The 18,536-nt window shown below is 41.5% G+C and overlaps 2 protein-coding genes across 5 annotated transcripts in view; both read right to left on the reverse strand.

Annotated features, from left to right (window-relative positions):
- kat6b (K(lysine) acetyltransferase 6B) overlaps positions 1–1,447 on the reverse strand; it is a 27,036-nt gene extending 25,589 nt beyond the window's left edge. Inside the window, exon 1 of one of the 3 annotated variants that reach the window (XM_058061490.2) lies at positions 1,312–1,447. The gene's annotated coding sequence lies outside the window, so the exon portion shown is untranslated. Of the gene's footprint in view, positions 1–166; positions 1,080–1,311 lie in introns of those variants that run through there. The other 2 variants (XM_058061489.2, XM_058061492.2) reach the window with 2 other exon arrangements.
- Positions 1,448–5,750: 4,303 nt separating this feature from the next.
- The window catches only part of LOC131109310 (adenosine kinase-like), a 95,308-nt gene continuing 82,522 nt past the window's right edge, over positions 5,751–18,536 (reverse strand). Inside the window, exons 9-11 of one of the 2 annotated variants that reach the window (XM_058061193.2) lie at positions 16,487–16,601; positions 7,275–7,361; positions 5,751–6,827 (exon numbers count right to left, since the gene is read on the reverse strand). In XM_058061193.2, coding sequence (XP_057917176.2) covers positions 6,703–6,827; positions 7,275–7,361; positions 16,487–16,601 — 327 coding nt within the window. In that variant the 3' untranslated portion in view covers positions 5,751–6,702. The remainder of the gene's footprint in view (positions 6,828–7,274; positions 7,362–16,486; positions 16,602–18,536) is intronic. The other variant, XM_058061192.2, reaches the window with a different exon arrangement.

The following is an 18,536-nucleotide window of genomic DNA, read 5'->3' on the forward strand; positions in this document are numbered from 1 at the left end:
GACAGCTCCATGGCCGCCCACAACAAAGTGATTAACGCCACACGCACAAAATCAATGTCCGCTCCCTGACAGCCACACGTTCGATGCCCCGAAGGGCGAAAGCTCGCCGCTCTGACACGCTTTTTAAGCAAACACGAGAAAGCGGGTAACAAACCGTGTAACAAACCTGCGAGTCGCGTCGAGTGGCTCCTGAAATGACAAGCGTTCAAAGTGGCGTCACCTAAACAGTCGCCATTTTGTTACACTGTTGTAGTTTACGGCGAATCCGACATGACGCTGATTACAATCCAATGGAGTCTCATTAAAGCTCGCCGACACTAATGCGCCCGCCCTAACAACTTCAATATTGGCTGTAACGAGTCGAGATCCGATTCCTGGTTTGATAAAATACGTGTCAATCTTCACGCACGAGCTCACGCCATTGGCCGGCCTAGCTGTCACTTCCTCCCCCCCTTGTCTTGTCCCGCCTTCTTAAGGTGCCTTCACGGTGGCGTAAATATCATGAACAGGCGGACAGGACGCTAAAACATTTATTTACAACTTGTCTCCTCTTTTATTTGTGGCAGTTCAACACACGCTGACGCGCAGCATGTTCGTTACATGCTGTGTCACGATTTAACAAGACAAATGTTCCAACCGTCAGTGGCCATGTAACACCGTCCCACCTTAATGACACATTCCTCCTTAGAACAGTTGCAAGTGGATCGTTTTTACACTTTAAATGATTAATTATCGGGGAAGCAGCAAGGCCGATAAACGCCGGTAAAGTGGTACACAAATACACGGTGACGCGTTTAGAGACTCCTAACAGGAGAGGGAGTCAAAACGTGTGAGGGGGCTACGATCGCCCCGGTTAAGCACCACCTCCCTTCTTATTCTTTCCCCTGGAGTAGCCCGTTAATTCTCCCGATAATTCACATTTAAGCCAATTAAACATTATTTAATAAAAGTGTGCGTGTTTTTTTCCCCCTGCTCATCAGACACCATATGACAGTGAACGTCCCACATGGCGTTGCGCAATGAAGATGTGACCTCTTTATCGCCATTAAATAATTCCGACATCCGAAATAGTTGAGCCCGCAGGGAGGAAAGCGAGACAAGTTAAGGAGCGGGGGGAAATTCATTAATAAACGCTGTATAGGAGTTTAACCCCCCCACGCACCCGTCACGTCCCGCAAACGTTGCTTTTAATCGCTCTTTAAATGAACCATTGTGCGCACATTGACGCTAAGTTGCATGCAAGAAAGCGCAAGAAACGCGATTAAATTGTTAAAAAAAACACTCCAAAAAACATATAAGTGCTGAGTTTACCTCCTCAAGTTTTTCCGAGTCCTCTTGTCTTCATGATGGTGAAATGATTCAAAGGAGGAGGAGGAGGGGGGAGAGAAAAAAAGAAAAAAAACAAAAAAGCATATCCGAGGTGCAGAGCTCGCATGGAGAGCAGTTGATAACAACTAATTGAAAGGTTAATCTACATAGCAGGCTGTGACAAAATGGTACCCTCCTCCTCCTCCTGCTTCTCCTTCGCCTCCCTCCCTCCTCCTCCTCCTTCACTGGAGACATCACGTCTTTAGTGTCGACCCGCCATCATATCATAAACACCTGCACCATGCATTAAATATGCAAGAAATACAAAAGTTGCATGAATTAATACATGGCTTTGTTTACTATCGTGTACTTTATCATGTTTTTACTCCTTAATACCTCCAAAAGGTGACAAAATATTAAAATATTTATCATTTCAAGCTGCTTAAATAAAGAATTCCCGTTGTAGACGACCACAACGTACCCCGAAGGACATTCCGATGCACGAGTGCGTAAGAACACCACCAAGTGGTGACGTTGGTGAATTGCGATGCCATCAGGAAACGTTTCAGAGCATCAAAATCGGAAATTCTCAAAATGTTTTGACGTGGGAAAAAAATAACAACGATGGAGGATGAAGAGGTTTTATGTTTCCATGGTAACAAATATTGCAAATGCATCGTCAACTCAAAATTCCCTCTATAAAAATGTATATTACTATTTAAAAAAAAAAATGCCAAAACGGAAAGAGTACTCCAGTTTGACACAGGGATGTGGGAAAAAACAAGCCGCCTCAAATGCATCGCATAACAATAATAAAGGATGAAGAAGCTCTTCTGTATTTACATCTTCACACTGACAAGTATTCTAAATGCAGATGACCACAATGTACCCCTATGGGCATTTCTAATGCGTTCCCATACGTGAAGTGCAAAAATAGAAAAAAACACAATTTTAAAATCACTATTAAAACATAAAATTGCTATAAAAACATATATATACACCAGTTTTCCACAGGGAAGTGGAAAAAACAAGCCTCCTGGAATGCACCGCAAAACAACAACGGATGATGAACAAGCCTACGGTCACAAATATCGTATGTGTAACACCCCCCCCCCCCCCCCACACACACACAAAATGCATAAACGGGCCTACAAAAATGCATGCCAGTAGACAACCACAATGTACCACATGGGCATTTTCTAATGCATTCCTATACACAAGTGGTGAACTGTGGCGCTGTTAGCCTGAAAAAATTTTAGGATCAAAATGCATCCATAAATAAACACAATTGTCAATCCGGGCGTTATTCGACTTTGCTGCAGAAAACTGGAAAAAACAAGGCGCCTCGAAGGCATCACACACGCTAACAAACATCAACAATGAAAATTGTAACATGACTCTTAAGAAAAGTGCGATCTACTAACTTAAATTTGACGTTGTTACACTCTCCTGCACTCTATGTGTGTATGCGCCCCGCCTCCGCCCACCAAGACAAACAAGACTCAAAATGGCTCACCTCGTTTATGGCGTAGTTCCTTTGCTGAGTGACTCCTCTCCCTGTATGATTATTAAACGAAAGTGAATGGGAACTATAACAACATATAATCGTTCAATTCTACTTCACCATTATCACAATTTGTCCCTAAAGAAGGATGTTTATCGGCAGTGACTGAGTGTAAGTACTTTTAAAATAGCTATACTGCTAAGCTAGCTCTAGCTGGGGCCTTTGGAACCAGGAAGTAGCCTGCTAACTTTTGATAAAATTTGATAAAAATGAATAATTGAAGAATTGTCGCAATTCTACTTCATCATTATCACAATTTGTCCCTAAAGAAGGATGTTTATCAGCAGTGACTGAGTGTAAATACTTTTAAAATAGCTATACTACTATGCTAGCTCTAGCTGGGGCCTTTGGAACCAGGAAGTAGCCTGCTACCTTTTGATAAAATTTGATAAAATTGGATAATCGATGAATTGTCGCAATTCTACTTCACCATTATCACAATTTGTCCCTAAAGAAGGATGTTTATCAGCAGTGACTGAGTGTAAATACTTTTAAAATAGCTATACTACTACGCTAGCTCTAACTGGGGCCTTTGGAACCAGGAAGTAGCCTGCTAACTTTTGATAAAATTGGATAAAAATGAATAATCGAAGAATTGTCGCAATTCTACTTCATCATTATCACAATTTGTCCCTAAAGAAGGATGTTTATCAGCAGTGACTGAGTGTAAATACTTTTAAAATAGCTATACTACTATGCTAGCTCTAGCTGGGGCCTTTGGAACCAGGAAGTAGCCTGCTAACTTTTGATAAAATTTGATAAAAATGAATAATCAAAGAATTGTCGCAATTCTACTTCACCATTATCACAATTTGTCCCTAAAGAAGGATATTTATCGGCAGTGACTGAGTGTAAATACTTTTAAAATAGCTATACTGCTACGCTAGCTCTAACTGGGGCCTTTGGAACCAGGAAGTAGCCTGCTAACTTTTGATAAAATTTGATAAAAATGAATAATCAAAGAATTGTCGCAATTCTACTTCACCATTATCACAATTTGTCCCTAAAGAAGGATATTTATCGGCAGTGACTGAGTGTAAATACTTTTAAAATAGCTATACTGCTACGCTAGCTCTAACTGGGGCCTTTGGAACCAGGAAGTAGCCTGCTAACTTTTGATAAAATTTGATAAAAATGAATAATCGAAGAATTGTCGCAATTCTACTTCATCATTATCACAATTTGTCCCTAAAGAAGGATGTTTATCGGCAGTGACGGAGTGTAAATACTTTTAAAATAGCTATACTGCTACGCTAGCTCTAACTGGGGCCTTTGGAACCAGGAAGTAGCCTGCTAACTTTTGATAAAATTTGATAAAATTGGATAATCGAAGAATTGTCGCAATTCTACTTCACCATTATCACAATTTGTACCTTAAGAAGGATGTTTATCAGCAGTGACTGAGTGTAAATACTTTCAAAATAGCTATACTGCTACGCTAGCTCTAGCTGGGGCCTTCGAAACCAGGAAGTAGCCTGCTAGCTAACAAAAACACATCCCTGCCACAACCTGTTAAAGTTATTTATACCTCTTATTCCATCCTTCTTAACACAAGAAGTACTATTAAGTAGTTAACAAATGTACGACAAACAAAACCACTATTTTCCTTTTTTTGAAGTCACAAAAAAAATGGTACGGTCCTGCGTTTGGCTAACTGGCGTGCATAAGAAACAAATATGGCGCTCAGCGACATGACATTCAATGCAATTTGTCCTAAATGGGTGGGAATCATGTAAAGCTATCATGGGGATTGGGGGCAGGGGGCGTTGGGTGGGGGGGCTGGGGGGGGGGGTGCTGCTGCTGCAGGTGAAGCCGTCTTGGATCTTTTGAATGGGAGCAAATGTGCCCCATCCCCCTTGTAACGACACCCGTCTTGCTGGCCCTTGCCAAGACCAAAACCAAACCGGTGTTCACCAAGACTGCCGCCCATCTGTAGGGGCACCACAGCAGCGCCCCCATGGTTCCATACACATAGGTCGAACCATTTTTTTTCCCGTAAATAATCCCATTTCCCGACATGACGAAGGAAAAAGTTCTGCAGGGAAAGTGAGGAGAAAAGGACTTTTTCCCTACCATTGTGGGCGTCCGTTCTCATGACTTAATCATGGCCGCCTCCCCTTTTGTGTTTGTGTTTTGCCATCTGTCATCTTGAGAGAGGCCAATGAGCCAGCTGCCCCTCATGAGTGTGATCATGCCCAATCACAAACCCCCGCACGCACACACACTTTCTTTCAGAGTGGCATCTGTGTGGGAGAAAAAAAAACACCCCAAAAAGTTAATTAGAAGCCTTTTTGTTGTTGATTGACAGCTGATATGATGTAACAGGTTGTTGGACCACAGTTGCTTAGTGGCCCCGACACCCCCCCAACCCGGCCAAGATGGCACAGCTGGGGGGATGGGTAAAAAAAAAAAGCTCCTATAGTCGATCTTTTGGCACTTTTCGGAGTTCGTTTGTGGAGAGGGGGGGTACTTTCTAATTAATGGGCAGTATTAGCATGATAAAGCATTTGGTTGAATTTGCTGGAGCCATTCCAACCTGGTGTGCATCCTTTCTTGATGAATGTTGCTTATTTGACTATTTTTCCTCTCGATGTAGCGCTAGCTTTCATAGCATAATCGACAAAACTAATCGTTTTTCGGCAAAAAACTTAATTAACATGAACTTGTTATATTTGTGACTTATTCTTTGTATTAAGCGTCGTCAAACTATATCACATATTTATGACATCATCTAGGAAATAAATATATAAAAATGTAAATATGTAAAATACATATAATGCAAAAAATAAAATTACTTATATAGAATCAATATTTCTTAAGACAAGGGTTACCATGACAACCCCAAAACACTCACACATTTTGGTTAGCTTAATTAGCTACATACAACAACAAAAAAAACGGCTGCTATGATGAAAATGATAAAAAGTATCAGAAACATTGTCCGACAAAACAATCAGTATCTAATAATGAGGTCAGTCTTTACGATTGTGTTCATTTATTTATTAATTTTTTGGCCAAAATTTTGGTTAGCTTAATTAGCTACAATCAACAACAACAAAAAAAAACGGCTGGTTTGATGAAAATGATAAAAAGTATCATAAATATAGTCCGACAAAACAATCAGTATCTAATAATGAGGTCAGTCTTTACGATTGTGTTCATTTATTTATTTAATTTTTGGCCAAAATTTTGGTTAGCTTAATTAGCTACATACAACAACAACAAAAAAAATACGGCTGGTATGATGAAAATGATAAAAAGTATCGGAAACATTGTCCGAAAAAAACAATCAGTATCTAATAATGAGGTCAGTCTTTACGATTGTGTTCATTTATTTAATTTTTGGCCAAAATTTTGGTTAGCTTAATTAGCTACATACAACAACAACAAAAAAAATACGGCTGGTATGATGAAAATGATAAAAAGTATCGGAAACATTGTCCGAAAAAAAACAATCAGTATCTAATAATGAGGTCAGTCTTTACGATTGTGTTCAAGCTACGGCGGAAAAATGCAAGAACGTCATCAAAATTGAAGCCGGAGACACGATTTTTTGCCCACTTTGAGATCTCAAATATTGTTCCAACTGTACAAAATTCCATTATAATCCAGATAAAATTGTGACCTGTGTTCTGTGCACAAAAAATATCGTATTTAAAAACTGATCTTTATAACATTAGACATCAAGTCCAATCGCTAGCAAGATACAAATGACAGATTTTGGTTAAAAAGTTGTTGTTTATTGTGCCCATTGTGGTTGATTGCGTAGTAGAAAAACATAAAACCCCGACGCGGATATGTACTGTATGCGATCATGTTCTCGAATGCATCTAGTGAAAATCCGGCTTCTCGGGGAAGGTGCATCCCACTCGTCTGATGATGACGTTAGCGGCGTAGTGTCCCGCTCGGATGCATTCCTCCAGTGGATGCTCCTGGACTAACGCAGACAGGAACCCTGCGTAACGACATCGTAGAGTATTACGTTAATAGTTTGCGGCACCTCGTCCAAAAACGGTAAGCAGAATTAACGTTACGGTAATGTGAACAAATTAACGTTACCAACTAAAAAAATATTGATAAGGTGCAATATCGTACAGTTGTTTCTTTTCAAATTTCTCCAACAAAAAAAATTGGACAAAAACAACTCTCTAATTTTTTAGCTATGTGACAATATTTCGTAGTTTTATTGTTGTATCCTGATGCTACTGATATCGTGGATCAAATATCGGGATAATGTGACGTGCTTTTCACTGAACAGCAGCCATATTTCGAGCCATATTTTATTGTTCCCGCACAATCCTTTCAAATTATCATGGTCAAATTGTTATAATACTCTATCAAGAGTCACTCTCCGATTTCAATCGATCGGATTTCGGATTTCATACAAAAATGCATACAGTACCTCCGACAAAGGCATCTCCGGCACCGTTCGTATCCACGATATCGTTCTGGTCGATGTCCAAAACGGGGAACATGGTCACCTTGCCACCTGCAATCAGGATACAAAAAAAAACATTAAGGTATAAAAATAAGCCGTTATTTTTTATTAATCAAACTTTAAGCCCAAGTACTTTGATTCGATATTTCCGTTGATTTTCAATTTACTAGCCTAATTACATCGGTAATTATACAGGTGGCCGATATCACGGCTATGCTATGTAACAAGTTCGTGAAAGAGCGAGACATGCTAACATGCGCAATGTTTACATTGTGTCTTTATAGTCAACAAAGCTAGTTTGGAAGATTCAGACATTATGATAACATAAAAAAATAAAATCTAACACTTGATAGAACTAAAATATTATTAAAATATGAATTACAGATGTTTATGCTAGCTTACTTAGATGTTTGTTTTTTTACTCCTGTATGTTGAGTTTTTTATGTTGAGTTTAATTGAAATACTTTGGAAAGATTGGGCGGGCCGTATTCAAACACTTGGCGGGCCGGATGCGGCCCCCGGGCCGTAGTTTGCCTACCCCTGGTCTAAATAGAACCTAAGTCACAACATAGGATGACGTTTTAAGTCCTGAATTGTGTTTTTTGTTCAGCTGTCCCATCGAGCTAACATGTTTGATCATGTTCTGGATTCTAGTTGCTCTTCTAGAACCACCTTCTGGTTCCGGGGGTTCACTTCAGATCAAAGCCAGCGATGCAAAAATGTCTAAATTAGAACATAAATCATTTTTATGCATTCTTTTGTGTGAATATTTTTGTTATTCCTGATTATTGTTTGACTTTTATATATTTGAAATAACTTTTCTTTCATAAACGTTCCGCTTCTGGGCTTCCGCCATATTGGGATTTTTCTGCAAGAAGATGAAAGCGATGATGGCAAACGTCTAAATAATAACACGTGTCACAACATGGGATGACTGGTAAATCATTTTGATCCTTTTTAAGTCGTAAATTGTGTCTTTTGTGCAGCTGTCCCGTCAAAGCTAACTTTATTTACAGGAGCCCCGGAGGGCCTTTTGGCAGAGAACGACGAGCTTCCATTGAAAAATCACTCGCATGAGGCGTTCAATGTCTTTTCCAGAGAAACCCCCCCCCCCTGTGTCTCTCTCTCCACGGTCCCTCCTCTGCCGCAGCTTGTCCCGCTCAGGGGGGAGGTTTACATAACCCCTGTGATACAAATGATTAAAACCGGCTAAGGTTACAGTCCCGACAATTACCCGCCTGTCTGCAACAAAGAGCTCATTGGCAAGTCATGGAAACAGAAAAGAGGACCCTGTGGTCACTGACAGGTCTGGAAGCTTGGAGGGCGGTATTCCGAGGAAAGTGTCGCTTTCCATAGGTGAAGCTCGTAACAACAAGAGAGGAAGTAACGCTCTAATTGTGTGCTTTTGTTCGCCGGCTTGTCATAATACGCTCATTAGCGCTCTTGTGTGGCGCTGATTGAAATGCCTTTCAACAGCGGGCTCTTTGAAATGACGATCAATTAAGGCGTTTTATTAGCGCATATTCTTTTTTTTATTATTATTTTTTTTTCAATACCCATTCCAGACGACCTCGACTCCGACGAGAAGTGAGATGACGGGATTGTTATCGTGTCTAAATTAGTATTTTCAGAAATGAAATCAGTTAAGTTATAGATAGAAAAATGTAAATAAACTAAAGTTGTTTTTTTTTTTATTTATTTAGAGCAGGGGTGTCCAAAGTGTGGCCCACAGGCTAAGTCAAGTTACATGTCAAAGTCTGTGCGTGGATCCTAACACCTGATTGGTTACTCTGATACACTAGATGGCGCTATAGTGTTTCGATGGCGTATTATTATTAAAATACACTCCTGTGTTTGCTTATTTTAGCTAATTATATCGTAGCATATAATTAGAGCTATTTATTTCATTTTGTACTATTTCGAAAGTGAAAGTGAAATGCATCTTTTCACAAAAAAATGCTTTGCTGAGAAATGAAATTTTGTTGAAACTGGCCTCTAACATGTAATGCCCCTTAGTAATGATCCTATCCATCCTGGTCACTCCCAATGAGAACCTCAGCATCCTCATCTCTGCTACCTCCAACTAACATGTAATGTCCCTTTGATGTACTAGTTCCTGATCTGATCCTATCCATCCTGGTCACTCCCAATGAGAACCTCAGCATCCTCATCTGTGCTACCTCTGGTTAACATGTAATGTCCGTCTGATGTATTTGTTCCTGATCCTATCCATCCTGGTCACTCTCAATGAGAACCTCAGCATCCTCATCTCTGCTACCTCCGGCTAACATGTAATGTCCCTTTGATGTACTAGTTGCTGATCCTATCCATCCTGGTCACGCTCAGTGAGAACCTCGGCATCCTCATCTCTGCTACCTCCGGCTAACATGTAATGTCCCTCTGATGTACTCGTTCCTGATCCTATCCATCCTGGTCACTCCCAATGAGAACCTCAGCATCCTCATTTCTGCTACCTCTGGCAAACATGTAATGTCCCTCTGATGTACTCCTTCCTGATCCTATCCATCCTGGTCACTCCCAATGAGAACCTCAGCATCCTCATTTCTGCTACCTCTGGCAAACATGTAATGTCCCTCTGATGTACTCCTTCCTGATCCTATCCATCCTGGTCACTCTCAATGAGAACCTCAGCATCCTCATCCCCATGAGTACCATGCAGCACCAGAAATCACACTAATGGTAATGTGATTATAATATTATTATTATTATTATTGGTTAGCTTCACTATAACAACATTATCATAGCCAAAAAGGGTCCCGACCCCTCTGATCGCCATGGTTACAAATCACGGTGATAATGATAAATAAATGAGTCGCTTCCGCTAAAAAAGGTATCGCTCATCATCGGAGTGGAACACCACCTCCATGTGAGAAACGTCTTCTTCTTCTTCTTCGTCTGGAATGTTTCCCGTTTGCCTTTGCACCCAAACTCAAGAAAGCCCACGGAGAGAGTGAAAAAGGAAACGGCGTTCTTGGCAAACGCCACAGGTTGGGAAATCAGTCGACATTCAATATGTTTCTCAGTCGTAACTGTCAACGTTATGGCTTGCAGGGAAGAGAAAAAAAAAGAGTAAAAAGTTTACACATGCCTGTAATTACTGCAAGCACAAGCGGCGTGGCCAACACATACTGTATCCATAAGAGGAATGAAAGAAAACATTGCAACGCAGCGTGCCAGGGAGATACGGCATTGTGATTAATAGCATACATGCCACATAAACATGGAAGAGCGCCGCATTGGCCCGGATCCCGATCGGAAATATGGGCAACCTTAGACGCCAATGAATGACAAGTGACGTTTATTTAACAATTCAAATACATTTTGCTACTTTAGTGTATTGTGTATACTTATTTTGGTTAATTTTTCAGAGGAAAATTTTGTTTTTTTTATTATCTGGAACACATTTTTTGAGTTATGTATTTATTTTTCTGGTGCTCCGAGTGTCCCTGTATGAGGAAGTGTCATTCCCAGGATAAACAGACTACAGACATGTGTGAGTTGGAGATACATATATATGTATATGGTGTTGGAATTGGATTCCTGTTGATGTGTTCGGGTCAGAATGAAGTTCCACTGTGCTTCCGTCTGCCATCATAACAGAGAGACATGCCTAAATTACGCAAAAAAAATTAAAAAAATAAATAAATAAATAAATAAATAAATTAGTCCCCCCTGTCAACCCATTAAATTTAGTTTTTTTGTAGCCCTAAAAAGATAAATTTGGTTTATTTTTCAGATATAAGAAAAATAAACAAAAACAAAAAGAAAGGCCAATAAAAAGCATGTATTTGTTTTTTTTATTATTACTAATTTTAAAAATCTGAAGCAGTTTTGTTTTTTGAGAAAAAAATGGAAAAAAAATCTATTAAATCTATCTATTATAAAAAAATCATCAATTTTTTTTTTATTTTGTTTTTTTTTTTTTTAGGAGTGGTTTGGATATAAAGTAGGAATTTTTTTTTTTGCCAAAAAACGATATTGTCCAACTCTCAGTTGACAGCTTTGGCTGCCCCCCCCCCCCCCACCCCCCCCCAAACCTGGACCCGAGACAAGATACCCGTTTGTCCCCCTCCCCCAGTCAATAGCCGTGCCGATATCAGCCGATACCGATATCAGCCGAGACCAATACGTGTAACATGATATATATCCTGTGGTGGAATACAGCATGGGAAAAAAAATCGATACCGATATTTTGATGCTGATATCGAGCCAGACATCTTTAATATATATACTGAGTAAAAAACATACATATTTTCTATTTTTCATCATTTTTTTGCATGTAAGTAAAATAACAATAACAGTGAAAATCAAGTATCTCCATTGCGTTTTGAACGGGACCGCTTTTTCTAATCAAGTCCTTATCCGGGATTAGCGTAGCCAATCTGGCTCTAGACCTGGATCTTTCATTAGATATGGCGCCTGGCACATGGATGCTAATTAGCGCTTTATTGAACGTACAAGTAAAAAGCCTTGTGTCGTGTCAGCGATCAGCGTCGGCGTCGGCTAAGTCAACGAGCACGGAGCAAACGTTAATAGGAGGCATGGAAATGAGCAAATTGACATGACGTCTTTTCTTTGTTGAGTACGATACCAACCGGGTGGGATCAGAGCGGCATTCCCGCCTGTAATCGGGAATATAAAATGCTTTAACATGACATGGCGAATGATCAAATCCTGACAGGAGGACAAATTGCAAACAAAATGAGACGTCAGGTTTATTAGAGCGCTGCCGCCGTTGTTGCCGTCACCTCTGGGAAATCTTTAATTGTCTTTTTTTTTTTTTTTACGCTGACATTTATTTGGCTGCCATGAATGAACGGCGATGCGCACGCTTACTTCCTGGAGCCGCTAATGTATCTGCCGGGCGCGCTCAATGGCGTTTATCATGTTCGCCTTTGTAGATGACATCTGAAAGGCGTTGTCTTTTCATCGTCGACTTGATATCAAACCCGCGAGGGGGGGGCTTCGTCTCGCAGCAGGCGGCCACAAATCCATCACCTCTGGCACAATGGATTCATTCCCGTTTGTTACAAGTCTGGCGTTTTGGAAAATGTTGATTGATTACAAGCAACGCCGCTCATTAGCACGCCCGTGTGTCAGCGTTTATTGACTTGAAGTGGAAGTCATATCGTGATGCTATTATTATTATCATCATCGTCATTATCCTACTGTGATGTTTTTTTTTTTTTTGGGTTTAATTCCCCTGGATCCATTTCAAATCCAAGCAAGCCAGTTTCACGCTCGACTTGTTCCATCAGATGTACGACACGAAGGGGCAGCTGCATGCTAATTGCTTGATGTTTAAGCCTAAACAATGGCCTCCAGATTAACAACACTTTTTATCTCTTAAAGTGGAAGCCATATTGAAATGTCCCAATGCTAATGCTAACTAGAATGTTTGAACATCCGAGTGGAATCAGTTCATGATGAAATTCCTGATTGGATGCTCGCTAGTTAGATAGATAGTACAGCTCTAGATTGAGAACTCGGTGCAAGAGCCAATCTATTTAAATGAGCTTCATCGTCTTTGTTAGCATGCCATCATTCAGATGTGAGATGGTCATGGAGTCACCTGAAACAAGGCGAGGTGGTGTCATAGACCCAAGATGGCTTCCCTCACTCGTATACGCATACACTAGACTGTTCTTGTGGGTATTGGGTGTTTTGTCTTTGGCGTGTACCAACCCCTGTCTCAAATGTTCTCAGTTTCTCAGACCTGAGACATACGGGGATGCTACTTCTGCAACTAACTTCTTTCGTGCTAATCCGCCTTGCTTTTGTTGGGACGATGAACGGGACGCCAACGAAGGTGGATGCCACCCAAACAACTACAGTTGGCAGCCAGAGAGGCCCAACGACTTGTTGAAGACCTTTTGTCTACTATAGGGTCCTACTTACATACAAACATAGCTTTTCTTTTTGTCGTTTAATTTCCAAATAGTTTGTGAATTCTCGACAGTTGGCTAGCTTGATCCCACATTGTTAGCATCCTTGGACTAAAATCTGGACTAAAACTATTAACTAATATGGGAATGACTAAAATTCAAGAGACCAGATGATGCGCAAAACTGCGTCTACGAGAACAAGGCGATGGTATAATATCACGAAAACATCAACGAAAATAGGTTGCAATCGACTAAAATTATTTTTGCTAAGTTACACGCCCTGTGCGTATGCTAGCGACCCCGCCCCCAACCCACCGACAAAGACGTGTGTCTGACTAAAGGGCTCACTCCGTTCATGATGTTGTTCTATGGAACAGCAATATATTAAAAATGACACAGCTATTGACGTCATTTTAATTTATTGTGTGATTAATTAGTTAATTATTGTCCCGTGTCAAGTTTTAGTCTTCCGAAATCCTCCAAGCATTTTCATTCAAAAGACTACAACCAAAATTGAAAATGGCTGCCAAAAACAACACAGGATCCACACTTTTCTGCAAATTGCAAACCCAAATTCCGATCGTAAAAGCGAGTCCAAACCCCTGCAGGACAAAAGGAGGCTCGGACCGATTACGGCCGCTTTAACCTTTATTTTATCTTCTCAAAAAGGCTTAACTGAAAAGGGCAGACGGACCATAAAAAGCAAATACGGGTGGTTAAAAAATAGAATTAAAGACATGCCAAGTCGGTGCCGTGCTAACAGTGCTGCCGCCGTCTCCTCAGGCTGCTGGTGGTGGTGGTGAAAGGGGGGGGGGTGATATGATGGAGACTTCACCTGAGGCTATCTATGCTTGTGCACGACAGGTCTAAAAAAGAAAGGGTGCATGCATGGCAAAATAACGTCTCTGCACGCTATTCGAAGCTAGCACCCATGCTAACAGCTAATCAGAGAGAGCAACATATGTGTGGTAAAATTAGTTTTTTTTGGGGGGTTGGGGGGGGCACCATGTAGGAGTTGAACAGCCTGGACCGTGTCCAAGAAAAAGTTAGAAGTACTCCACAAATCAATGCCCCCCCCGGTCACCCCCGACAACACGCCTTTTAGGACTAAATGTAGCCTTCTTTTTTTTTGTTGACATCTGGTGTCAATACTGGAGGTTGACTTCAAAGCAGAAGGCCTGATAGCATTTGGCTCTTCTTGTCAGCATTCTGCCGTCTATTTGAGGCCACTTTGTGCAGTTCTCCAAATACGCGCTTTCAAGTGAAGGCTACACGTCTTGAAAAGAAAAAAAAACCCACAGTGGGGACAAATCAAATCGGAAATGAAGATGGAAGGAACTATGAAGAGGTTCCCAGAAAACATCGTAACGATCCCTAAGACCTTTGGGAAAATACTCGTGTGCGTGTCCCATTTTACTGTCACAGTAAAATATGGTGGTGGTAGTGTGAGGGTCTGTGGCCGTTTTGCTGTGATAAATGAATGGAGTGGCCAAGTCAAAGACTGACCTGATTCCCTAAGACCTTTGGGAAAATACTCTGTGTGTGTCCCATTTTACTGTCGCATTTAAACAGTAAAATATGGTGGTGGTAGTGTGAGGGTCTGTGGCCGTTTTGCTGTGATAAATGAATGGAGTGGCCAAGTCAAAGACTGACCTGATTCCCTAAGACCTTTGGGAAAATACTCTGTGTGTGTCCCATTACACCTGGTGTCAAAGTAACGCCGCATTTAAACAGTAAAATATGGTGGTGGTAGTGTGAGGGTCTGTGGCCGTTTTGCTGTGATAAATGGAACCATGAATGGAGTGGCCTAGTCGAAGACTGACCTGATTCCCGAAGACCTTTGGGAAAATACTCCATGTCCCATTACACCTGGTGTGAAAGTAGGACATCATACCAACAGTAAAATATGGTGGTGGTAGTGTGAGGGTCTGTGGCTGTTTTGCTGTGATAAATAGAACCATGAATGGAGTGGCCTAGTCGAAGACTGACCTGATTCCCTAAGACCTTTGGGAAAATACTGTGTGTCCCATTACACTTGGTGTGAAAGTAGGACATTATACCAACAGTAAAATATGGTGGTGGTAGTGTGAGGGTCTGTGGCCGTTTTGCTGTGATAAATGGAACCATAAATGGAGTGGCCTAGTCGAAGACTGACCTGATTCCCTAAGACCTTTGGGAAAATACTGTGTGTCCCATTACACTTGGTGTGAAAGTAGGACATCATACCAACAGTAAAATATGGTGGTGGTAGCGTGAGGGTCTGTGGCTGTTTTGCTGTGATAAATGGAACCATGAATGGAGTGGCCTAGTCAACGACTGACCTGATTCCCGAAGACCTTTGGGAAAATACTCTGTGCGTGTCCCATTGCACCTGGTGTAAAAGTAGGACATTATACCAACAGTAAAATATGGTGGTGGTAGTGTGAGGGTCCGTGGCTGTTTTGCTGATTCCCTAAGACCTTTGGGAAAATACTCTGTGTGTGTCCCATTACACCTGGTGTCAAAGTAACGCCGCATTTAAACAGCAAAATATGGTGGTGGTAGTGTGAGGGCCTGTGGCTGTTTTGCTGTGATAAATAGAACCATGAATGGAGTGGTCAAGTCAAAGACTGACCTGATTCCCTAAGACCTTTGGGAAAATACTCGGTGTGTGTCCCATTACACCTGGTCTAAAAGTAGGACATCATACCAAGAGTAAAATATGGTGGTGGTAGTGTGAGTGTCCGTGGCTGATTTGCTGTGATAAATGGAACCATGAATGGAGTGGCCTCGTCAAAGACTGACCTGATTCCGGTCATGCCGGATTGCTATGTTGCTATCTACTCACAATATGTCAATATCCACAAAATTCCGTGTTTAACAGTAAATCCAGATATTCCGAATATATAGCGTCCTACTTATGTACAAACATAGCTTTTTTTGTTGTTTAATTTCCAAATATTTTGTGAATTCTTGTGACGACAGTTGGCTAGCTTGATCCGACATTGTTAGCATCCTTGCTAATGTTACCAAAAAAGATTGTTGCCTAAACGGGCTGCCAAAGACATGAAAACAAGATGTAAAAGTTTATGTTTTGTAGCGATTCCAATGAAATGTGGCGCTAATGCTAAATAGAATAATTTTTGGATTATTTGAGAAGACTGAAGTAGTGTTTTGGGATTTTTTTTTTTTGAGAAAAATATTTAAAAAATGTTTACTTGTGCCACCTACACAAAAAAAAAAAAATCGGAAAATCTGTATTTGCGTAATCTTGCAAAAAAAATGGCTTACCGGTGGTTGCGACGGTGTCGTCCCTGCCCTGGGTGAAGACCACCACTCTCTGCCTCGTCGGGTTGTCCTTGGGGAGGTTCTGGGTCTTCCTTGTGATTTCGCCGATATCGTCCGTCTGCAAGCACACAGCGTTATCAATTTAGCGAATCGGAACGCTGGGGAAAAAAAGCGGATCGATAAGAGGCCGTGTGGGAGGAAATGATGGTCCGTGTCATATTCCCTAAAGTGGGGTGGAAATAGGTGTGTGGAAATTGTCCGGCCGGTGCTCCTCGCCGCTTTGATCAGATGCGGCCGTCAGTGGCGCCTTATTATTAACCACCGCGATGTAGCAAAGCGAGTGCGGTGCCATTATGGCCGCCCCACAGCGGAGTGGGCACTTGCGCTGGAATCAAAAGCAAACAGTACGGTTAAGGTGAGTCATCAAACAAGACGGACGCCGCAAAAGTCAACCAATGAGGTTTTTTTAACGCCTCTAAACGCTTTCCGAACCTCCTTTAATTAGCCCTGAGAGGTCCGCTGAGAACCCGGGCTGAGGGAAAAATGGGTGTAACACTAAAAGTGCTAATGGGGAGGTTAATGCAGAGGCTGTTAGCAAGCCGCGGTGCTTGGGGCAAAGGAGGAGGCAATGTGGAAGGATTTGGTGGGGGGGGGGGGCAATTTGTTACCGGGACTGGATATAAGCACAAGCACTCCTCCAGACACTGAACACAAAACCACAGAAGGTTTCGGCAAATTGTCACCCTTTGGTTTTATGTTCGACATTAAAAAAAAAAAAAGGTGCTCTACTCAGGTTTAAGGTGCTAAGAGGCTCCGGGGGTGCAGACTAAATAAGGCCAACAGGTGTTTAGAGTGCAGCTGTACCCTATTGTAGGGGGGAAAGTAGCATAAAACAAGGTCATTCAAGTAGTTTGCCGCCTAAACGGGCAGCGGAAGACGTCAAAATAAAATAAAAAGCATGCCTATAATGTTCATTCATTCTTTTTCTACCGCTTATTCTCACGAGGGTCATGGGGGTGCTGGAGCCTATCCCAGGCGGGGTACACCCTGGACTGGTGGCCAGCCAATCACAGGGCACATATAGACAAACAACCATTCACACTCACATTCATACCTATGGACAATTTGGAGTTTTTGGAATGTGGGAGGAAACCGGAGTACCCGGAGAAAACCCACGCATGCACGGGGAGAACGTGCAAACTCCACACAGAGATGGAATTGAACTCAGGTCTTCTAGCTGTGATGTCTGTGCGCTAACCATTAGAACACCGTGCAGCCCGAAAAGGGTCATATGTACTAAAAAAAAAAAAAAATCAAATATAACCACGCCCCTTCCTGTCCATGACCCGCCTTAAGCAGCAACGTTGTGATTTTCCAGATCAATAACACATTATCAAGTGAGTAATAATAATAATAATAATAATAATAATAATAATAATGGAATTTAGAAATTAAATGTCAAAAGAGCGAACCCTTACATTTTTTGCCCTTTATAAGTGTGTTTTTTTTTTTTTTTACTCCCATGAGTCTCCATCACTCCTTCACCTGTCCCTCCTCCTCCTGTTCCTTCTCCAAAGTGCCATCATGGAATTCCTATTCCGGTCACGTTGATCACAGCTTTAGTGATGCCGGATGACAATTATTATTAAAAAGGAGCTCAAATCCAAAAATACGAAAAAAATACTTTGACACATAAGAGGTCATGGTGTCTAAAAATGATTTTAATGAGCTTATTAAGGGACTTTAGCGCGTGTGTTGAAATCGATATTAGGGGTGGCAAGACGAGGAGGCAACCTGATGAGCGAACGGCTCCAAAGGATGCGTCGGCTTCCAGAGAGGCTTTTCAAAATTCAATAAATAACATCTGTAGGCGATGTCGGCTGTACACCCGGCAAGAGTGCGTCATAACACACACACACACACAGAGTGAAAGAGAGTGAGAGAGGCGGCACTGAACAAAGAAACCATGACGACTGCCAGGTTGCCATAGCAACTGCATCCAGGCCCGCAGAGTATAATAGCACATCAATCACTGTCCGAAAAAGAACTTCAT

Source organism: Doryrhamphus excisus, unplaced genomic scaffold (assembly GCF_037039965.1).
Source record: "Doryrhamphus excisus strain RoL-2023G ecotype Guam unplaced genomic scaffold, RoL_Dexc_Guam_v1.1 HiC_scaffold_24, whole genome shotgun sequence".
NCBI classification, from domain to species: Eukaryota; Metazoa; Chordata; class Actinopteri; order Syngnathiformes; family Syngnathidae; genus Doryrhamphus; species Doryrhamphus excisus.